The 21951-nt window shown below is 43.0% G+C and overlaps 3 protein-coding genes and 1 pseudogene across 3 annotated transcripts; 1 reads left to right on the plus strand and 3 right to left on the minus strand.

Moving 5' to 3' along the window:
- Positions 1–90: 90 nt before the first annotated feature.
- LOC121807317 (cocosin 1-like) lies at positions 91–1885 on the minus strand. Its single transcript, XM_042207540.1, has 3 exons — positions 1285–1885; positions 763–1200; positions 91–681 (listed from the first exon to the last, which is right to left on the minus strand). The coding sequence occupies exons 1-3, from the start codon at positions 1876–1878 to the stop codon at positions 235–237; spliced, it is 1479 nt and encodes a 492-aa protein (XP_042063474.1). The 5' UTR covers positions 1879–1885; the 3' UTR covers positions 91–234.
- Positions 1886–2884: 999 nt separating this feature from the next.
- Positions 2885–4029, minus strand: LOC121808797 (annotated as a pseudogene).
- A 3196-nt stretch (positions 4030–7225) lies between these two features.
- Positions 7226–8115, minus strand: LOC121807503 (glutathione transferase GST 23-like). Its single transcript, XM_042207743.1, has 2 exons — positions 7795–8115; positions 7226–7681 (listed from the first exon to the last, which is right to left on the minus strand). The coding sequence occupies exons 1-2, from the start codon at positions 8113–8115 to the stop codon at positions 7328–7330; spliced, it is 675 nt and encodes a 224-aa protein (XP_042063677.1). The 3' UTR covers positions 7226–7327.
- A 4048-nt stretch (positions 8116–12163) lies between these two features.
- LOC121808798 (probable glutathione S-transferase) lies at positions 12164–20043 on the plus strand. Its single transcript, XM_042209374.1, has 3 exons — positions 12164–12299; positions 19357–19571; positions 19633–20043. The coding sequence occupies exons 1-3, from the start codon at positions 12164–12166 to the stop codon at positions 20041–20043; spliced, it is 762 nt and encodes a 253-aa protein (XP_042065308.1).
- Positions 20044–21951: the final 1908 nt, after the last annotated feature.

A 21951-nucleotide genomic window follows, 5' to 3' on the forward strand; every position in this document is an offset into this window, starting at 1 on the left:
TAATCTTATTCTATAGAGAAATAAAGGATTTCGTCGACGTGTGTAGCAGAAAAATCCAAAAAGCAAAAGACAACAAAAAAACAAGAAATCTAATTTAAAAGGACCTCCTCAATTTTATTTATTCAAACAAAACGATACACATTCCATCCTCTCGTAGTATTCGCAGTATTGAGGTGAAGCCCTCATTATTTAAAAAGGCTACGTAATTTTGGTGGAATATCTAATTATGTTCGTTTACATCATAGACTTGATGACATCCAACGCATAGTCAATCGGCCATGGGCGGCTTGGGTATCTCGATGAACGCCTGCTTGAAGTGGAGCTCAAGATCCTCGATTCGTCTCTCTTATACTTCAAATTCTTGGCTTCCTCCCTCGAGATGTCGTACGCGTTCATGAGCACCTCCTCCGGCATCGCTCTGAGCGCCGAGAGGCGCCCGGCCAGCGGGTTTACGATGGCGTTGTCGTTGGTCTTGAAGGAGATCCACTCGAGTCCCTCCTCGTCGCTCGCCTTCTTTATCACCACGAAGTTTTGTGGCACTATGATCATCTGCCCCTCTCTCACCTCGCCGTCGAACACCGACTTCCCGTTGTGCCCCACCACTTGGAACTGGCCGCTCCCTCGCGTGATGTAGATGGCCGAGTGGGCGTTCACATTCCAGTGTGGTGCCACTATAGCGTTCTGAATGAAAATATCATAGTTTAGTAATAGTAACCATTTATGAAATTACTAACATGATTTGAAAGGAAGGTGTTTATTTACCCTGTGAAGGACACCTTTCTCGGCGCTAAGGCGGAGCCAGTTGAGGATGGGGAGTTTCTGGCTGTTGACGGTGCTGATGCGGCCGCCGCGGGGGTTGTATATATCGGCCAGCGATGGCTCATCCAGGTTGAGCCTCAGCTTGGCGCTGCACAAGGTTTCCTCGAATCCGTTGGAGATGCGTCGGCTCTCCCTCTCCTCTTCTTGCCCGGGGAACACAATGTTGAACTTGTCAGCTCGCACGATTTGGCCTCTGAAATCATCCTCGCTCTTCAGTTTCCTGGCTGTCTCTCTGTCCACGTTGAAAATCTCAGCAAGAAGCTCCTCCTCGAATGGGTAGAAAACGTTGTTTCTTTCGTTTTCGCTCTCCCCCCTTGGCCGGCTACGGTAGCTCTGCGAGCTTTGCGCTTCGCCACGTGGCTTTCCGGCTAAGAAGAAGTTCTGCATATTCGAAACCGGAAATTAAGTAATTTAAATGTAGAAGCCAAACAGGAAAATTGGTACTCCACTGTTAACCAAACATACCCTGAATGTGTGATCGAGCTGGTTGATCTCACTGCCGGTGTCGAGCAATGCAACGGTCTCAAGCCTCTCTTCTCCGTTGTTGTAAAACCAGAGAGTAATTCCGGCTGGCAAGGCTAGAACATCACCTTGCCTGAACTGGCGGACCTTCTGGTGACGGTCCACGAAGCTTCTGCTGCTCTGATAGTGCTCGCCTTGCGGCATCTCGGTCTCGAACGTCTCGGCGCACCCCGGAATCACTGCTCCGAGCAGCCCCTTTCCTCGGACGACGTAGAGGAGCTGAGGTGCATTGTTGTAGTGCGGCAGCAAGAGGCCTCTGGGCTCGATGTAGTTCCTGACGGCGGCGACTCCGGCGCACTCGAACTGCTGGTTGTTGCGGTCCCAGAACTCGGTCCGGCCGGCCTCGGAGTCGAACCGGAGGGTGGGCTCCTGGGCGGTGAGCCTCTCGACCCGGCAGTCGGTCCGGGCGCGGAGGCGGTGCTGCTGCGGCTGTCGCGGGCTCTGCCAAAGCGGGTCCTGCTGTTGCTGTGCGGAGGCGTTGAGGAGGAGAGCAGCGAAGAGGAAGGTGATGAGAGTGAGAGAGGAAGTGGAAGCCATTGTTGTAGTGATCGGTGGATGAGATGTGAAGCGGAGAATAGATGAGGGAAATTTATAGGGGTTTGTGGTTGGACACGTAAAAGATGGATGAGTGACATTTGGCTAGTGGAATTGTGCATGGAGTTTTGTTTGGTTATGAGATGAAAATTGCATGCATGAGGAATATGCCCAACGCCTTACACCTAATGCATATTTGGGTGGCTATGTGGCGATTCTGCTGCCAATCTGCATCCATACAATTTTATCCTACTGAATGCTATGCTTAATTTATCTGAAATCCAAATTAAATGTTAGTTTTGTCAATTTACTTTATTCAGAAAACCGTTGTATTCAATAACCATGACAAGACTAAATAAGGACTAGCTAAGTGGTCAAGACCGAAAGTAAAAGGTTTAAAAAGGAGTCAAGCTCACCGCCTGTGTTGCTTTCAGTTAGAGGTTAGCTCACTCGTAGGCAGCTTACCTAGGCCTTTTGATATTGGATACACAACAAATTATTACAGCTAGTTTGGCAATTCAAACAATTTTTTTAAAATTAAATTATTTGAGCTAAATTTCAATTACTTTGAAAAACAATTATAGTCTTATATATACGTGAACAAAATAGAAAATACAGTCAAAATGCGCTAAGTTTGAGTTGACATATACTATATACGACGTGGCCACATGTGGTTTAGTGCAAAACGAACTTAATATATATTCTGGATCCGCTAGTCGGGTGGGGTTAATCGCATTATAATTTTATGTGACTATAAATTTTCAACTATAACCTCTAAATTTAGCAATCTATTCAAATGGGTCTACGGGTTTCGACTACATTTGCAAGAACTACCTCGAATCCATTTAATCCGATAAAATCATCATTCTTCGTAAACTAATTAGATCAATATTCACAAGGTATCTAAATTTCTGCCAGTATAAATCATTCTCGTGCAAGAAAAAAATCACCATAACCACTCATGTACAGATTTTTCATAACCAGTAAGTAGATCACATTATTCAAAGAACTACCTAATTTATTAATTTCACACAAATAACAAGGAATAAATCATCACTAACTACTCCGAATGCAAAATATATAGCTCTAGATCCTCTGCAAATGAACCTCACGTAAGTGAACATCTCATCTTTCGACGGCAAATATCGCCGGATGATCAACAAAATTATTCTGCCACGCCGCTAAATTCGGAAACTTGAGCGCATCCAAAATTGTGAGGGCAGCAACTTCCTCCCAAACAGGCAGCATGTACGCAATGAATCCCATCATAAGATCAAGGTACCCAATCGTATCACCTCCAATGAAACGCCTTCCTCCTAGCTGTTCTTGCATCGTTTCAACATTCCCAATCGCAACTTTCACTGCTCTCTCCTGATTTTCACCCTTCGTGCAGACAGTAAGCCATGTCGATACAAGAACCTGACAAAAATCAAATAACATGATTTATCATCGACAGTTTCAGGTTAACTAGAACATTGGGAGAGCATGATGGAGACATACCTTTTGGTCTGCCAATGTAGCCCAAAAGCGAGCTTGGGCTCTTTGGTAAGCATCATGTGGCAACAACGGGGTGTGGCTCCAAACCTCGTCTATGTACTCGAGGATTATTGAGGATTCCGCAGTGGATTTCTATTATGATCCCCATATCTTAAGTTTACTCAAATATTTAGTTATTTTTTATTCCCCATGTCCTTCCATATATTATTTTCTTGTTTGGTAAGTTAGGGTTTAGTATTAGAAATAGGGAAGAATGTAATTATCTTATCATTGAATAGATCTATGAAACTATAGTTATTTTGGCTCAATTGAGTAGCAAATAAGAAACATCTCCTAAGGTTAGCTGATCTCGCGCTCAACCGCCCCTCCACCGTTCACGTCACCGACCCAAACGCTTGGGCGCTCGACAACAACGGCTCTCGTTTCTTGATTGAGTGTGGAGTTCGGACGTTGAGGAAGGCTTTCCTTAACAATTTCCATCATGAACAAGAATAGGGACTTTCCCGGTGACAGGGTTGAGGTGGGAGAGAAGGGGGCTTCTGTTGAATATATCTTCTTCAATGTATTCAAACTCAACTCCCTTCAATTTCATTCCCCATTTCACCCTATGCTAACCCAGAAACCAACTAGCTGCACGCCCTTATTCCTTTTTTCCATTTTCATTACTTTCTTTGATGTTCTTTGAATAGTATTTATAGTTGCCAGTTTTTGATTGATTTGTCAATCGTGGAAAATTCTATGAAGCGTCGGCGTGGGAAAGATGTTGATTTAATGAGATCATTGAGTATATTAATAATATTATCCACAAAGAAAGGTCGCAAATAGGTCTTGGTTAGTTGAAGTTTTTTGCTATAAAGTATTGTAGCCGTGCATATCACGGCTAGCATATTTTTAAATGTATATATGTTACTCCCTCCCTCCCCAAATTTTGTCACAATTTAACCGGGCACGACTTTTAAGAAATGCAATGGAAAGTGGGTTGAAAATTTAGTAGAATGTGAGTCATACTTTTAAAGTATTAGTTTTATAATAAAACGTGAGTGAGAATACGTTAGTGGGATGTGCGGTCCACTACCAAAAATGTTAAAAAGTGAAATGTGACAAATTTTGTGGGACAGACGAAAATGGAAATATGTGACAAAATTTCAGGGACGGAGGGAGTAATTTTTAATTTGGGAATATTGATTGTGTAGTAAATAAAATGCAAATTATTATTTGCCTTATAGGGATGAGATATTCAGTTTTTAATTTGCTTCCCCTTTGTGGCTCCCAAACTCCTCTCGGGAAATAGTTGTGGAGCTTTCTCCTCTCTTAATGTGTGAAACAAACTTAAACATATCAAAAAATTGATCAGGAAATCTCTAATATAATGTGCTGCCAGTGTAAAGGCTGTGTTTATTGGATAGAGTTGGTGTGTTCATTTATGTATTTTAGAAAATTAGTACTTTTAGTCACATTGGGACAGATCTTCATTAATTCACCATATCACATTTTCTCTTTTATGAATAAACCCATCTTCGCAAACTAGTGTCTTTGAATCGGGCAAATGGATTTTCTTTAGCTCTCTCTCTTATACCATCTCTAATCATACTCCAAAAATGAGTTTTGGTGTAGAAATCTTCTCTAATCATACACCAGACGCAAACCCATTTTTGGTGTTTTTTGTGAAACAACACCAAATATGGTGTTACTACAAAAATTTTGTGAGACAAAAACTTAAAAATGGTGTAAATTTTAAATTTGATGTAAATGGTTGGAGTAAAATTAATTTTTGGTGTGACGTATATTCAAAAATGGATTTGAGTTTAGTATAAATGATTGAAGATGGTCTTATAAAGCATATATAGGCAAAATTTAACCAGAGAAAAAGGACGGGACTGTTTCTCTTCCTCTTATAACACAATTCGTAAAGTTTATGAATTTATCGACTATTTTTAAAATTAATTAGAAAAATGGCGTAAGTTGGTGAGCAAAATTTAACCAGAGAAGAAGGATTGGACTGAAAAATTACACAATTCATTCCAATTTGTGTATTAATTGTCTATTTTTAAAGTTCAACAGAAAAATGGCATAAGTTGGTGACTAGTATCCCTTTAATCAATTAAAAATTCCTTTTTAATTAGCTTTTTTTTTCAATTAGTTTTTTTTTTGTTTTTCAGTCTACCAGCCTCCATGTGAATTTGACATCTCATGTCATCCTAGACTTTGTTCTCTTTTCCATAAAAATACATTTTGAAATGACATATATTTTAATGCACAATTAGTAAAATAAGATAGAAATAGAAAGAAAAAATGAGTAGAGTATTATTAACGGAGAATGTATATGTTTGCGTCGAACGCATGGAGCAGTATTTGTAGTATCTTTATCACTTATTTATGGATATGTGCACTTACTTTAAGAGGTTGTTCGGTTTGTAAGATTATATATGATGATTAAATATGTACTACATCCATCCCATAAAAATAAGGACACTTTCCATTTATCGTCCGTTCCATAAAATTATTCCATTTCCATTTATGGAAAGTTCACCCATACTCATTACTCATATACATCAATTTATTTACTCCCTCCGTTCCATAGTAATATGGTCATTTTGCCATTTTGATACGTTCCATAGTAATAGAGTCATTTCCATTTTTAGTAAAAGTCAACACATTTTTCCACACCTACTTTACTCTCTTTTACTTTTTTCTCTCTTCATCTCTCTACCTTTTTCATTTTCCACTTTATTCTCCATTTACTTAATTCACCTAACACAATTTTTCTAATCTCCGTGTCGAAAAGAAACGCATCCATTACTATGGAACGGGGGGAGTACAACTTAGACCACTAGGACCCACCAATATTAAACAAAAACAATAATGTGGGCTTCACTCTCCAGTAACACTATTTTAACTCATCATCTCCTTATCTCTCTTACTTTTTAATTATGCATTAATTCTCAAATGTCCTTATTTTTTTGGGACGGTGGGAGTATTATGTTTGGATATGTGCACTCACTTTAGCTTGGTATGAGTTTTAAAAAATGTAGAAGAAATCGAGTTAGTGAAACGTGGTTCATTACGTAGTCATTTTTATTTACTCCCTAAAGTTAGGGTTAAGTACAAAGACACATGCGAAAAACATTACTCCATCCGTCCGCGGATAGGAGTCCCGTTTTTCCTTTTTAGTCCGTTCGTGATTAGGAGTCCCGGTTCACTTTTACCATAAATTTTAATAGGGTCTCACCTTCCACTAACTCATTCCACTCATATTTCATTTAAAACTAATATATACAAGTGGGACCTCTATTCCACTAACTTTTTTTCACCCACTTTTCTTAACATTTCTTAAAACTCGTACCACCTAGGAATGAGACTCCTAATGGCGAACGGAGGGAGTATATAAGAATGCTCCTAGTCATAGAGCTCTAGTTTTTACTTTGCTACATCAGGGAGGGAGATTAGTAGAAAAACATGTACTACATTCCAAAACATATCTATAAATAATTAAATATCATATATACTAACAACGTGTTGAATAGTAGACCTCATTCGCAAACTCTTATTGATATGCTGCACTTCTTAACCTATGCAAGTATAAGTAAACAAACATCTTCAAGGATAATAGTATATGTTATCGTCATCCTCGAACCACTCGTGTAAAATTTCGGTTAAGCGACATATACATTATTCATAAATCATACTCCCTCCGTTCCTTGTTAATAGATGCATTTCTTTTTGACACGGAGTTTAAGAATAGTGTGTTAAATGGATGGTGAAAAAAATAAGAGAGATGAAGAGAGAATAAGGTAAAAAGGAGAATTACTTTTTGCTAAAAGTAAAAATAACTCAATAAATTTGGAACTTCCCAAAATATAAAAATAACTTTATTAACATGGAACGGAGTGAGTAGTACATGATTCATAGTACATGCATGTATAATTTATCCAGGCGCGCACAAATAACAAGCTTACTAGATCCTCTGCAAATGAACCTCACGGCGCCCCTGGAAATAAGTGAACATCTCATCTTTGAAGGGCAAATCACCCTTGATCGCCGGGTGATCAACAAAATTACTCTTCCACGCCGCTAAATTAGGAAACTTGGAAGCATCCAAAATTGTGACGGCGGCAACTTCCTCCCAAACAGGCAACATGTACGCGACGAATCCCATCATGAGATCAACGTGCCCAATCGTATCGCCTCCAAAGAAACGCCTTCCTCCTTGCTGTTCTTCCATCCTTTCAAGATGCCCAATCGCATCTTTCACTGCTTTCTCCTGAATTTCTCCCTTTGAGCACACACTAAGCCATGCTGATTCAAAAACCTGACAAAAATCAATTATCATCTACAATTTCACCCTTTTTTTTTCTTGCGGGTTTAAGGCCTCATACTAATCGAGTAGAGGGGTTGTACTTAAATATTAGCACACTCTAATACCTTTTGGTCTGCAAATGTAGCCCAGAAGCGAGCTTGGGCTCTTTGGTAAGCGTCAAGCGGCAACAACGGGGCGTGGCTCCAAACCTCGTCTAAGTACTCGAGGATTATAGAGGATTCCGGCAGTGGATTTCCATCATGGACAAGAACAGGCACTTTTCCGGTGACAGGGTTGATCTGAGAGAGAAGAGGGCTTCTGTTGAACACATCTTCTTCAATGTATTCAAACTCGATGCCCTTCAGTTTCATTCCCCATTTCACCCTATGCACGAATGGGCTAACCCAGAAGCCAACCAGCTGCACGCCCTTATTGCTTTTTTCCATTTTAATTACTCTTTTATTTGTTCTTCTTTAACTATTAGTAGTACTACTCTATTTATAGAAAGATTAACCTTAGTAGTCAATCGTGGATTGATTTGTGATTTATTGTTGACTTTGAGGCATTATTATTTTCACTGCTTGCCAAGTTGTGATTGATTTGTTAAGCATGGAAAATTCCTTGAAGCATCCTGTGTTTGGAAAGATCACGTATTGTAGTAGTACAGTAGTATTTTATATAATCATGAATGACATCATTGTCCATTATTAATATTACAAATATTTTCCTCAAACAGAATTAATTATAGAGTACTAATGCATAACGTTAAAGGTGTAGGAGGGTTCGAATTAATCATGGCATACACTTTAAATTTATATTCATCTGTACATAAAAAAGGTAGAATATGAGTTGGTTGAAGTTTTTTTACGAAATATAGAGCTAATTGGGGTATATTGATTGTGTAGTAGTAAATTGCTTGTAATTATGGGTAAAAGTTGATTTTATCTCATTATTTTGATGAGTTTATTTCAAAATGTCCAACTATTTAGGTAATTACTGCTAATATTAATTATTTCAATTTTAAGAATAAAATGTTCCACAAATAAAAAACTGGCAATAGAAATACTAATATTGGTAGTCCAGATCATGTCTGTTATCCAAATTATATATGAATTATCATTAATGGATCCAAGATCTGAAAATAAAGGTTGCAGAATCATACTCCCTCCTAAATCCTAATATCGAACACATTAGAATCTAATTTTGAAAACTTTGACACAATTACCACCAACCAAGAAAAAATTCAAAAATATTCTCCGGAAATAAATCTTGAAAACTTTGACACAATTACCACCAACCAAGAAAATATCCAAAAATATTCTCCGAAAATAAATCAGATCTTAATAAACTAAATAATCAAATCCTAACAACTTTTAGAAATAAATAAAAAGAAAAGTACAAATTATATTCTAGATTCATGGAAAAAATTAAATGATGTGAAATAAATATTTATATCAATCTAAGCCTAAGCTATTAAAATAGGTCTAAAGGTTGTGGCTGGACTTGCAGATTGACCTAAAATCAGAAATTTTTTGCTTCTTCTTGTAGCTACACAGGAGGTTAAGAGCGTCCACTATAATGAGGGCGCGGCTATAGCCGCATTTGGGGCGGATGCGGGGCGGAAGCGGGGCGCCTTATAGTGGGAAGGGTGTCCGCCGCGGGGGTGGACGCGGCGGGTGGGGGGAGGGGCGGCGGACTAGGAATCGCCGGGCGCGGGGCGAGGATGCGGCGGGGGGGGCTATAGCCGCGCCTATAGCGGCGGACATTAGCCGCGGCGTTTCGGGGCGATTTTTAATTTTTTTTTTTTTACACTTCAATTCACCTATAAATACACCACACTCCATTCATTATTTTCACACCATTCAAACACAACATCTATACAAATTTCTCTCACTACAATTTGGGGTCGGAAATGAACAATTTGTGGAGAGACAACTGGAATGCTCTGATTCAACAGGTGCAACACCAGGCCGCCCAGGAGGTAGCGGCCCGTTTGGCGGAGGAGGCGGAGGATGTGGAGGATCCGATCCCTCGCACCATTACTCATCGGCGGACAATCCCACGAGACCACGTCGGTGCTCACCAACGTTTAATGGATGATTACTTCGTGGATAACCCCCGTTATCCACCCGAGATATTCCGCCGGAGATTCAGGATGTCGCAGCGGCTGTTCAACTATATAGCGACGAATTTGGCGGAGCGTTACCGGTGCTTCACCCTCCGGCGTGATGCGGCTGGCCGGATCGGGCTGTCCACACAACAGAAGTGCACCGCTGCAATCCGACAGCTTGCCTACGCTGGACCAGCGGACATGTTCGATGAATACCTACAGATGGGTGAGACGACTAGCCTCACGGTGCTTAGGCAGTTCTGTAAGGGGATCCGGGAAATTTTTGGTGGGGAGTTTCTACGGAAGCCCAACCCGGATGAGTGTCAACGCCTACTTGATATGCACGGGTCGGTGCACGGCTTCCCAGGAATGTTAGGAAGCATCGATTGCATGCATTGGGAGTGGAGGAACTGCCCCGTGGCATGGAAAGGCCAGTTCACTACTGGATTCAAAAGCAAACATCCAACGATGATACTGGAAGCCGTTGCGGACTACCGTCTGAAGATCTGGCATGCGTATTTCGGCGTGGCAGGTTCGAACAACGACATCAATGTTCTTCAGTCGTCGCCTCTCTTCAACGAGGAGTGCCGGGGGGAGGGGCCAGAAATCAGCTTCGTAGCCAACGGTACGCAGTACAGTAGGGGCTACTATTTGGCAGATGGAATATATCCGCGGTGGCCCGTATTCGTGAAGACTGTCCGCCAACCGGTAGGACCGAAGAAACAATATTTTGCGCGCAAACAAGAGAGTGCTAGGAAGGACGTTGAGCGGGCTTTTGGTGTCCTCCAATCGCGGTGGGCTATTATACGGTGTCCGGCACGAGTTTGGCACGAAGATGATGTCGCGAATATTATGTTAGCATGTATCATATTGCATAATATGATAATAGAAGATGAAGGATTTGCGGCAGAGCGATGGGCGCCGGAAGAGGGTGCAAGTACAAGTCACGGTGTCGCCTCCGCGCCGATCCAGATGGGCGTACCACGGAGCAATGAATATTTGATCCAACACTTCGCTGATATGCGCAGGACCACATCACATAACACACTGCAGGCCGATTTGATTGAAGAAGTGTGGGCACGTAGGGGAGGTAGTGGCGTTGTGTAAACTTGGTAGTGATTTGTACTAGATTCAATGTAGTGTGTGATTTTAATTTTAATTTAGTGTGTAATTCTAATTTTAATTTTAATTTGTATTTTATTTTTATTTTTATTTTTAATTCGTATAGTCGGTTTCTTCTAATCCACTAAGAGCCCGATAAATTTGTTCTTAATTACTTGAAATATTATAAAATAAAAGTTGATTATAAAATTTGGGGGCTATTAGAGGTGTCCACCATAGTGGCGGACACAAAATTTTGGGGCTATGGACAATAAAATTGGGGCTATGGACAAAAACTGGGGCGGGGCTATTGGGCGTGTCCGCCTTATAGTGGACACCCTTAATGGAGCGGAGGGGGCGACCATGGAGAATTCCTGATGGGTGAAAGGGACAATTCATTTTGATAATTATATTTATAATTTATAATGTTAGAAAAAATAATCGAATTACAATCAAAATTAAATTTAGCTATAAGTTATTTTGATAATTAAATTTATAAATTTATTTTTTATAATTAATATATTTTATTTTCATAGTATTTTTTATTTTAATTTTTTCCTTTATAAAAGTTTAAGAGAGATTGAAAGGGGATTTGACATAAAGTAATTGAAAAGGTAATGAAAATATATTTTTCAACGTATACAAACTATAAGAAAATATCATACTCAATACTAGAGAGATATAGGAAATACCATACTCAGTACTTAGGTATCCCATTTTTATGAAAGTATAAAAATACTCTCAATGCCTTGGGGCTTTTTCTTAAGAATATTTTTCTATTAGCATGCAAACCTCAATGGTTAGAAACTACTTGTGTAGATCGCTCATAAATTACTTTTTCCGTCTCACTTTAACAGTCTTAGTTTACCATTTTAGTTCGTCGCACAGTAGGAGTCCCTGTTAGAATATTTCACAAATGGTAATAGACCTACATTCCACTAACCTCATTTTGTTCATATTTTATTATAAAACTAATATATAAAAGTGAGATTACGTTCCATTATTTCATTTTATGAACTTTTCTTTATATTTATTTAAATTCTTATGAACTCAAATTGGACTCCTAAAGGGAAACGGAAGGAGTATTACTTTTCAAATTGCAGGGCTTCATCAAAGTTGAGCGGGTCCATCTATCCTCTTGTTTTCAGTCTTTTCCAATCAAACGCCTCTGCACTGGATGTTTCCCAGATGCTTCTAACAATTGATTATATATACAACACAAGTGGTGAGTGAAGATCTAGATTTATATAGACAAACCCAATCCAGGCTTTATGAAAAAAGAAATGGAAAAGAGTGACTGTGACGGGAGAGTAGAAGTGGTAGGGTACTGGATAAGCGCATTTGTGCATAGAGTGAGGTGGGCACTAAAGCTGAAGGGAGTAGATTACAAATACACCGAAGAAGATATCTTCAATGATGGTTGGGCGAATTTTTGATGGTAGTAAATGCAGGTAATGAATATAGATCACGACACAAGGAATTACGTGGTTCGATTTACTAAAGTAAATCTACGTCCACGGGAAGAAAGGAGGGCAAGATTGTATTGCTTGATCTGGTTTACAGCTTACAAATACAGACTTGCTATATGTTATTTGATGTCTCGAGCCCCCCCTCTATCTGATCTAAGTTCTATTTATACATTGAACTAAGATCGTGGCTTGCATCACCACTAACTAGGTCGTGGCTTGCATCACCACTAACTAGGTAGTGGATGTCGTGGAGGTCATGAGATCTTGCATGGGTCCACTATCTCTTTGTTTGGTCCGCTATCCTGCATGAGTTGACACCACTAAATAGATCGTGTAGTGGAGGTCGTGGAGGTTCTGCATGAGTCCACTATCTCCCAGTTCGGTCGAATACTGAGACCGAACTTCTGAACTATTGCCGAGCAGCTTTTGCCGATCTGAGAGTAGAGCTTGATTGGTCGGCTTTTACCGAGCTGTAGGCTGGGGCCGAACTCTTTGGTAATGCCGAACTGATTGGTTGGCTTTTACCGAGCTGTAGGCTGGGGCCGAACTCTTTGGTAATGCGGCTGGGGCCGAACTCTTTGGTAATGCGGCTGGGGCCGAACTCTTTGGTAATGCCGAACTGATACTCTTCCTTGGGCTTTGGGCTGATGGGCCGTCACTGCTATTGGGCTTGTTTAGTACGTACCCCATCACTACCCCCCCCGAAAAGCGAAGTGAATCACTTCGGCGAAGCGAGTCACGTCGGCATTCTGGATAAAGGTACGGGGGAGGCTGACGTCAGGGGACGTGCCTTGCGCGTGACTGCATTAAATGCGACAGTAAAATCCGGCCGTTGAATCCTGAAAAGGTGGGATTCGAAACGGTGCGATGATTTTGAAATCTTCTCCGAATCTGATAAATACGTCCTTTCTTCATCATTTGAACACTTTTGCTTATTGCTTCTTCTGCATTCTCTCTCTTTTGCGTAAAAATTTCCTTCCGCTTTCAAGAATTTCTTCAGAATTTCTTCAGACTTTCAAAGAGTAAGAACTATGTCTTCTTCTTCTTCTGAGTCAGGTAGCGGTAGGAAAGGGGATAAGGGGTCTTCTAGCCGGAAAGAATCCGGGGAGAAGACCGTAGAGTATTTTCACAGCATCTTGAGTAAGGATACTGTGATATCCTTACACGAAAAATATTTTTTTCCTGGGGGGAAGGTTGCGATTCCCGACGACCTTCATAGGGCTGACTCGCCGCCGGAGGGTTACGCCACCGTTTATGAAGCCGGCTTGGAATGCGGGCTTCGTTTCCCTCTTCCCCCTGCCTTTGTAGAGCTGCTAGATTTTTTTCAACTCCCTTTAGGTCAGGTGACTCCGAACTCTTGGAGGCACTTATCGGCCTTTGCTGCCGAACTGCGTAGGCTAGATAAGGATCTGTCTCTGAGGGCAATCCTTAATTTCTTCCAGTTTAAGAGGAAGGGATCTTGGTTTTACTTGATCCCTTTACAGCCCTTTAGGGCCTTCTGCAAAACCAAGTGGCCAAAGTGGCAACATCGCTTCTTTTTTTATAATAGGACAGCGGCTCCGGGCTTTCCCTGGAGAGGGCCGAAGTCCGTGATTCCTCATCCTCGGTTAGAACTGTTGGACGAGCTCGAGGGCGAGCTCAATAAGATTCCTATGATTAGGAAGCAGTACCTGGAGTCTGAGCTCGTCAAGGGCGACTTCGTGTTCGACTCCTCGTCTTCGGACGAAGAGACTGAGGGTGAGGAATTCTTTTTTATGCATTACTGCCTTGACGACGAAAACTAACCTTGTTTTCTTGCTTTTTGGCAGTGAACTTGCTGAACAAGATTAGCCGCAAATCCTCCGAGCTTAAGGAGTCGGAGAAACAGAAGGCTACCAGCTCGGCGCCTGATGCCGAGAAGAATCCGAAGAGGCAAAAGACCTCTTCTTCGGATCCAAAAAAGCCGGAGTCCACTTCGGCAAAGGGGAAGGGGAAGACCCAGAAGCCCCCAAGAGCGCCAGAGAAAGACGTGGTCTTGGCGCCTCCTTCGGAACATATCTGTGAGCCATTTTTATGGCCCACGGACTTCGCCGAGGTGAATTCTCTTCTTGATTTTCTGGTCTTGCTTTTTTCCTGTATTTTTTGTGGCCCCTCGGTTGACTTTTTCCTTTTTCCATTTTCAGAGGAACGATATGCTCTCCAAGCTCGTCGCCGTTGAACTCTCCAAAGCGTCCAACGATTATGCTGAGATGCAGAGGAAGTTGGCGGCTGCTCGTCACCAGGCCGAACAGGCTAAGGCAGACTTTGAGAAGGCCAGAGCTGCTAGGATCTCGGCCCAGGATGAAGCCCAGTTTGCCAAAAACCAGCTCGTCATCCAGCGAGAGCAGACGAAACGGAGGGATGCTGCCGCCGTGGTTGCCCAAGGGGAGGTTCTCCGTGCTTTCGCGGAGAAACTCTTTCTGAGCAATCAATTTTCGGCCTTTGTCGGTGATCTGCTGAAACTGATGACCGATAATGCCGAGCAGGGGCCCGAAGTCGTTCTGCCGCTGTACGGCCGAGAGATAGCAGCTCGTCTCCAGAGTCTGCCGCTCCTTGAGGAGCTTGCTTCGTCCTCGGTCCTGCTTTCTGCTGACCGAGTTCGTAGTTGCCGAGCTGACCGGGACGAGAATATGGAGGCTATCTTTGCCTCCTTAGGGCCAGTTTCACCCGCTCCAATTTTCCACGGAGAGGGTGAGACCGAGCAGCTTGATCAGCAGACCGGAGACAGGCAGGCCGAGCAAGAGGTGCTGCTGATCGGTGATGGGGGCACCGAGCAGGCTGGGGGGAGCAGGGAGGCCGAGGCTGAAGCTGAGGCAGACAAGGAGAAGGAAGCTGAACCTCACCGAGGAGCCGGAGACGAAGCTGGCGGAGTATGATTTTGTCTCCCTTCTCTTAGTTTAGTTTCTTCCTTCTTGTAAAATGGCCTTGAAGCCCTCCTTGTGTAAAATTTTTTTTCTTATGAATGAAAAAATTCTTCTTTCTGCACTTGTGTCTTCGTATAGCTTTTCGTACTCTCTTTTACTCCTGTTGTGGTTTACTACCTGCTCAGTAAACTGAAATGCCGAACTGACATAGCTGCTTTGTATTCTTAACTCTTAAGGAGCTGGAGGTACTTCACTGGAAGCGGCTGTACTCTTCCGCTTTAGACGAAGCTGAGAAAAAAGCCATGGCTGACCAGATGAAGAATGACGAACTCTTGGCTTGTTTAGTGAAGCTGGAGGCCGACAATAAGGACTTAGAGTCCGAAAAGAAAGATCTGGAGGCCGAGCTGAACACTGCCGTCGCTGAGAGGACTGCGTATGAGGATTTTATCTGCAGGCGCGGGGGAATGACCATCTCTGAAGTTCAGGAACGAGTTGACGAACTGTGGGAGGAATATCATGTACTCCGGAGGAACAATGCGCTGGAGAGCTCGGCTTGCCAACAAGTCGTGAAATCATTGCGGCGCTGGGCTTCTCGGTACGACATCATTCTTTCCCGGCGTCCCTCAATCGAGAGATTCCTTAGGCATTTCCCGCCAACAGATGGTCGCACTCCAGCTCAAACCCCTGATTCACTTGCTCAAAACCCTACTCCAAGTCAGCAACGAACTCAGGAACAGCCGGAAACGTCAAGACGAGAACGGACTCAGGAGCAACCGGAAACGTCAAGACAAGGACGGACTGAAGTTCGTAGAGGAGCTGTGATTATGAGTGAGCAAGATCAACAAATGCTTCGTGAAGAGACTCTTCGCCGCCGAGGTGCCAGAGCTTCCCGGGCTCAGGGAAGAGGCGGTAGGTCGATTAGAGCATCTCGTCGACCTGCTTATTCTTCAGCTGCCCGGAATGACCGAACTCGGCTTCACGAGGATTTTGTGAATAGATGGCTCAACTTTAGCAGCCAGGGACAGTAGAATAGTCCTTTGTAATGGCGTAACGCCTTCTTGTAGGGCAGCAGAATTATATGCCGAACAAGATTTAATAAATGAAATTTTCATTTCGCTTCTATCACTGCGTATTTACAGCTCAGCGAAAAAATTTCATCGTGCTCGTCCTCGGTCTTATGAAGTAAACTTCTTTGACCGGACTCGTCCTCGGTCTTATGAAGTAAGCTTCTTTGACCGGACTCGTCTTTGGTCTTATGAAGTAAATTTCTTTGACCGGACTAAGCTTGTGTCCTAATTTGGCGAGTTTTATCGCTTGGATCGGACTTTCCCTTGTCCTAATTCGGCGAGTTTTATCGCGTGGATCGGACTTTCCCTTGTCCTAATTCGGCGAGTTTTATCGCGTGGATCGGACTTTCCCTTTGTTGCAGTTCGTTTCAGACGAACTGCTTGTTTCTTAAGCTGAATTGTGGTCTTGTATCCTCCTTAGAAGCTTGGACTCACAATCGTTGGCTTATATATGTTCTAAAAAGGGGATCAGCCTTCGAAGAACAAGATACCTCAGTAACATTTGTAAGAGACGACACGCACATAGACAGACAAAACGCACATAGACAAACATGAAAAACAAGTAAAAAACAAAGAAAGCACATACCCCTAGGACCGAACTAGACACAAGACTGACTGACCGGACTGTCTCTTACAAATGGAACTTCTTGAGGTTGGAAATGTACCATGTTCGGGGTGCTTGTTCTCCTGACATGTGAGTCAATTTATAAGACCCTTTGCCGAGGACTTCTGACACCCGATATGGACCTTCCCATGTGGGTTCGAGTTTGCCCAGCTTTTCTGCTCGGCTTACTTCGTTGTTTCTCAAGACGAGATCTCCCACTTGAAATTGCAGCTTTTTCACCCTTTGGTTATAATACCGGGCTACTTGCTCCTTGTACTTGGCTGCTTTTATGCAGGCCAATTCTCTTCTTTCTTCGGCCAGATCTAGTTCGACTCTCAGTCCGTCCTCATTCAGTTCTGCTGAGAAATTAAGAGTTCGGGGACTGGGTATGCCGATCTCAACCGGAATCACGGCTTCAGTGCCGTACACCATCGAGTTCGGCTCCGGTGTGACTTCGGTCATTTCGCCTGCCTCTGACTCCGGCTGCTGTGATTGCTATGCTTGATGGTGCCGATCTGATTGCTCGGCACTTTTAAGCGCAATCTGCAAACACTCTTGCTCTTTTTTGATCACCTCGGATGACCGTTATCCCTCCTTTAGTGGGGAAGGAGTTCGGCGAGGAAGCCTCTGATCGCTATGATCGGGCTTCTTTTTGTCTTCTCTAGATGAGCTGTCTAAAGACCGCTTTCGACGGTCTGCCTCATCGGCACGAGAAAACTGGTCCGCAATGTCCCACATCTCTTGAGCTGTTTGCGGACTGCATTCCACGAGCTTTCTGTAGAGAGCTCCGGGCAGGATTCCATTTTGGAATGCCGAAATGACAAGTAGATCATTGAGATCATCTACTTGTAGGCATTCCTTGTGGAACCTCGTCATAAAGTCGCTGATCTTTTCGTCGCGACCTTGACGTGTAGAAAGCAGCTGAGCCGAAGTGATTCGGGCTTCCGCTTTCTGAAAGAACCTCCTGTGGAAAGCATCCATTAGATCTCGGTAAGATCTAATGCTGCCTTTGGGGAGGCTATCGAACCACCTTCTTGCGTTCCCGATAAGCAGCTCGGGAAACAGCTTGCACATATGGACCTCATTGAGACCCTGGTTCGCCATGTTATACTGATAGCGTCCCAGGAAGTCATGAGGATTCACTAACCCGTCATAAGTCATCGACGGAGTTCGGTAGTTCTGTGGCAAGGGAGTTCGGGTGATATCGTCCGAGAACGGAGTCTTCAATGCTCCGTACATGGCGAACCCGACATCTCTTCGGTATGGAGGAGATGGAGTTCTCCTGTGATTCCGGTACCGAGGAGGAACAGGAACGTGTCGGGGTTGAGGATTCTTCTTCCTGGAAGACACGGCACTACTGCGGTAGTGACTTTCATCTCTGGATGAGGAGGGAGAATCCACCGTTTTCGTCTCCGGCTTTTGGCCCTTTTGCAGGAAAATTAAGAACTCTTCCTGCTTCTCGGCCAAAAACAACTTGACAGCCTCGTTCAAATCGGGCTGCTGGGAAGACTCGGTGCGATGAGTCTTTGAGCGGCTTGTTCCTTCTCCGTGAGAACTGGAAGTAGATTTCTCCCGAGGCTGTTTTCTAGACCTGCGGGCTGGACTAGCTTCCTCATGGTTATCACGGACGGAAGCACAGGTATTACGTGATCTGGTATGCATTTTTTTGGTGGAAGAGGATCAAAAACTCGCTTTTATCACAGATTTGGTTCTCTGTTTCCCACAGACGGCGCCAGTGATGGTTGGGCGAATTTTTGATGGTAGTAAATGCAGGTAATGAATATAGATCACGACACAAGGAATTACGTGGTTCGATTTACTGAAGTAAATCTACGTCCACGGGAAGAAAGGAGGGCAAGATTGTATTGCTTGATCTGGTTTACAGCTTACAAATACAGACTTGCTATATGTTATTTGATGTCTCGAGCCCCCCCTCTATCTGATCTAAGTTTTATTTATACATTGAACTAAGATCGTGGCTTGCATCACCACTAACTAGGTCGTGGCTTGCATCACCACTAACTAGGTAGTGGATGTCGTGGAGGTCATGAGATCTTGCATGGGTCCACTATCTTTTTGTTTGGTCCGCTATCCTGCATGAGATCCTGCATGAGTTGACACCACTAAATAGATCGTGTAGTGGAGGTCGTGGAGGTTCTGCATGAGTCCACTATCTCCCAGTTCGGTCGAATACTGAGACCGAACTTCTGAACTATTGCCGAGCAGCTTTTGCCGATCTGAGAGTAGAGCTTGATTGGTCAGCTTTTACCGAGCTGTAGGCTGGGGCCGAACTCTTTGGTAATGCCGAACTGATTGGTTGGCTTTTACCGAGCTGTAGGCTGGGGCCGAACTCTTTGGTAATGCGGCTGGGGCCGAACTCTTTGGTAATGCCGAACTGATACTCTTCCTTGGGCTTTGGGCTGATGGGCCGTCACTGCTATTGGGCTTGTTTAGTACGTACCCCATCATTCAACAAAACCCCTCTTCTCTCCCACCTCAACCCTCTCCACGGAAAAGTCCCCGTTCTTATCCACAATGGAAACCCCTTGCCTGAATCCGCCGTCATCCTCGAATACATCGACGACGTCTGGTCCCATGACCCCTTGCTGCCACAGGATCCAATTCTAAGAGCCCGAGCTCGATTCTGGGCTAAATTTATTGATCAAAAGGTGCGTGCTACCTACTTCAATGGGAAAGTTCAAATATTGAATTTGATTTGATTTGATGCAGGTTATAAACTCAACAGCGCTTGCTCTGCATTCGGAGGGAGAGGATCAGGAGAGAGCAGTAAAGCTAGCGGTTGAATACTTGGAAAGGATTGAGGAAGAGCTGCAGCTGCAAGGGAAGGTGTTTTTCGGCGGGGAGAAAATTGGATATGTGGATTTGATGATGGGATTTGTTGCCTACATACTACCTGTCTTCCAGGAAGTTGCATCCGTCGACATTCTTGATCCGTCCAGGTTTCCGGCGATCGCCGCCTGGACGGTTAATTTTCTGGAACATCCGGTGATCAAGGCTGAGTATTTGCCTCCCAGAGATGAGATTTTCAGTTTCTACAGCCGCCGTCGACAGGAAGCTCTTCCCCTTTGTGGCTCCCAAACCCCTCTTGGGAAAAAAATATGGAGCTTTCTCCTCAGTTAATGCGTCACACAAATTTAAACAAATCAAAAAATACAGTTGCTTTCTTCATTTATGTATTTTAGAAAATGTGTGCTATCTCATAAACTACTCCAGAAAGTAGCATTATCTCATTCTCGTTTGATAAAACCACTATTATTAGTAAAGATAAACCTTCAGCCTACATCTTCGACACACTTTTCCTCCTTCAAAACGAATTCACCACGCCAAAGTAATTCTGTATCAATACGGCAATACCAATATTGCTTCAAGGAAATATTTATGCATCTCTCTCATTTGCTGCAATACTCTTTTCCCTCGAATCGAAGCCATTCTCAAAACTAGGCATCACCATATAAGCTCACTTTATATACATCATTTCGTTTCCATTCGGTGAATCAACAAAAAAATTGAAACAAAATAGTATTGCTGATACGAGTGTTGTTGCTAAATCTGTCCATAAACTTAGCCCAAAACCGACGACAGCATCTAATGTGCTGCAAAGATTAGTGTAGATGGTGGAACAAGATCGGCCAGAGCGGAAAATGGGGAGAGTTGCAGAAATCGTGTTGTGGCGGATAAATGGAAGATTCCGTTGCTTCCTCTGTTTCAAGGCATTGATGAAAGAGCTGTTGAATTCATAGCCAAATTTCGTAATGATATGAAGCTTGAAAGAGAGCAATCCATCCGGGAATTTGAGGAGATGCTCAACAGAAGTGCTTAATAGCATCCCCAACCATGTTTTTGCCAAAGAACATGGTTGTGGACCCGGCCCCATATTTATTAATTTTTTACTCTCTGCTCTTCTACAAGAGCACAACACTTCATCAATGCTTCCGCAAGCACATGCTCAAAGGTCTCACCATTCTATTATATAATTTAAATAAAAACATTTCCATAATATTAAAATGCATTAAAATATCTAAAATATTATTACTAATTACTAAAAAAATTAAAAACTTCATAATTAAAGTCTAAAAAATAAAAATTACATAATTTAAATCATAAAAATTAAAAATTACATAATTAAATTCATAAAAATTAAAAAAAACCACTACTCGTCATCTTGTAGCTCAGTGTGGGTCTTGGTGTAGCGTATTGTGTGTCTTGTTTGGATCCTATCGCGCACCGTCGTATGCATACCTCGGCGTAGGGGAGACCTTGCGGTTGAGCTTCCGGCTTCATCCTCGTCGTTAAAGTTAGCCGCCATCGGTCCTTCGTCAGCTATAATCATGCTGTGCAAGATAATACACGTGTACATGATGTCGGCAATACTCTTAACGTACCACAGCCGAGACGGACCCTCACAATGTTGAATCGGCCTTGAATGACTCAAAAAGCTCTTTCGACGTCTTTCCGAGCAGCCTCTTGACGCTGCGCATAAAGAACTCGTCTCGGGTCTTGCGGATTGTTGAGCGTCTTCACGAAAGTCGACAACCTTGGATAGATACCATCGGCGAGATAGTAACCCATGTGGTATGGATTTCCGTTGACAGTGAAGTCGATCGTCGGTGCTACACCATTCAAAACATCATTGAAGAATGGTGAAGAATAGAGCACGTTTAAGTCGTTGTTGGATCCGGCCACACCGAAATATGCATGTCAAATCCATAGGCGGTAGTCGGCGACCGCTTCAAGTTCTATCTAGAAATAAGGGTATGCTCGCCAGACTGTGATTCGAGTTTTAAGACTCTATATGATGCTATGAGAATGATTGAGAGAGAGGGGATGGAGTTGGAATACCTTCTGATGTAGCTACTGTCTGGATTCCGATTTCAAGAACTCCAAGTTCCTTAGATCTCGCTGTTCCAGCCCCTTCTCTCATTCTTGCTATGTTGTTGGAAACTGGTTATGGTGTGTAGGAGGAGAATTCGATGCATATGGAGAGGGTTTTATAGACATGGACGTGTACTTGTGAGGGCTGTAATTAGG

Source organism: Salvia splendens, chromosome 6 (genome assembly GCF_004379255.2).
Source record: "Salvia splendens isolate huo1 chromosome 6, SspV2, whole genome shotgun sequence".
In the NCBI taxonomy this organism is placed as follows: domain Eukaryota; kingdom Viridiplantae; phylum Streptophyta; class Magnoliopsida; order Lamiales; family Lamiaceae; genus Salvia; species Salvia splendens.

Coding starts and splice junctions, on each gene's coding strand:
- LOC121808798 (XM_042209374.1), top strand. CDS start 12,164: ATGGAAAAGAGTGACTGTGACGGGAGAGTAGAAGTGGTAGGGTACTGG. Junction 12,300..19,356: donor AGAAGATATCTTCAATGATG/GTTGGGCGAATT, acceptor GGGCTTGTTTAG/TACGTACCCCATCATTCAAC. Junction 19,572..19,632: donor CTAAATTTATTGATCAAAAG/GTGCGTGCTACC, acceptor GATTTGATGCAG/GTTATAAACTCAACAGCGCT.
- LOC121807503 (XM_042207743.1), bottom strand. CDS start 8,115: ATGGAAAAAAGCAATAAGGGCGTGCAGCTGGTTGGCTTCTGGGTTAGC. Junction 7,682..7,794: donor CTACATTTGCAGACCAAAAG/GTATTAGAGTGT, acceptor GATTTTTGTCAG/GTTTTTGAATCAGCATGGCT.
- LOC121807317 (XM_042207540.1), bottom strand. CDS start 1,878: ATGGCTTCCACTTCCTCTCTCACTCTCATCACCTTCCTCTTCGCTGCT. Junction 1,201..1,284: donor AGCTCGATCACACATTCAGG/GTATGTTTGGTT, acceptor TCGAATATGCAG/AACTTCTTCTTAGCCGGAAA. Junction 682..762: donor AGAAAGGTGTCCTTCACAGG/GTAAATAAACAC, acceptor ATTTTCATTCAG/AACGCTATAGTGGCACCACA.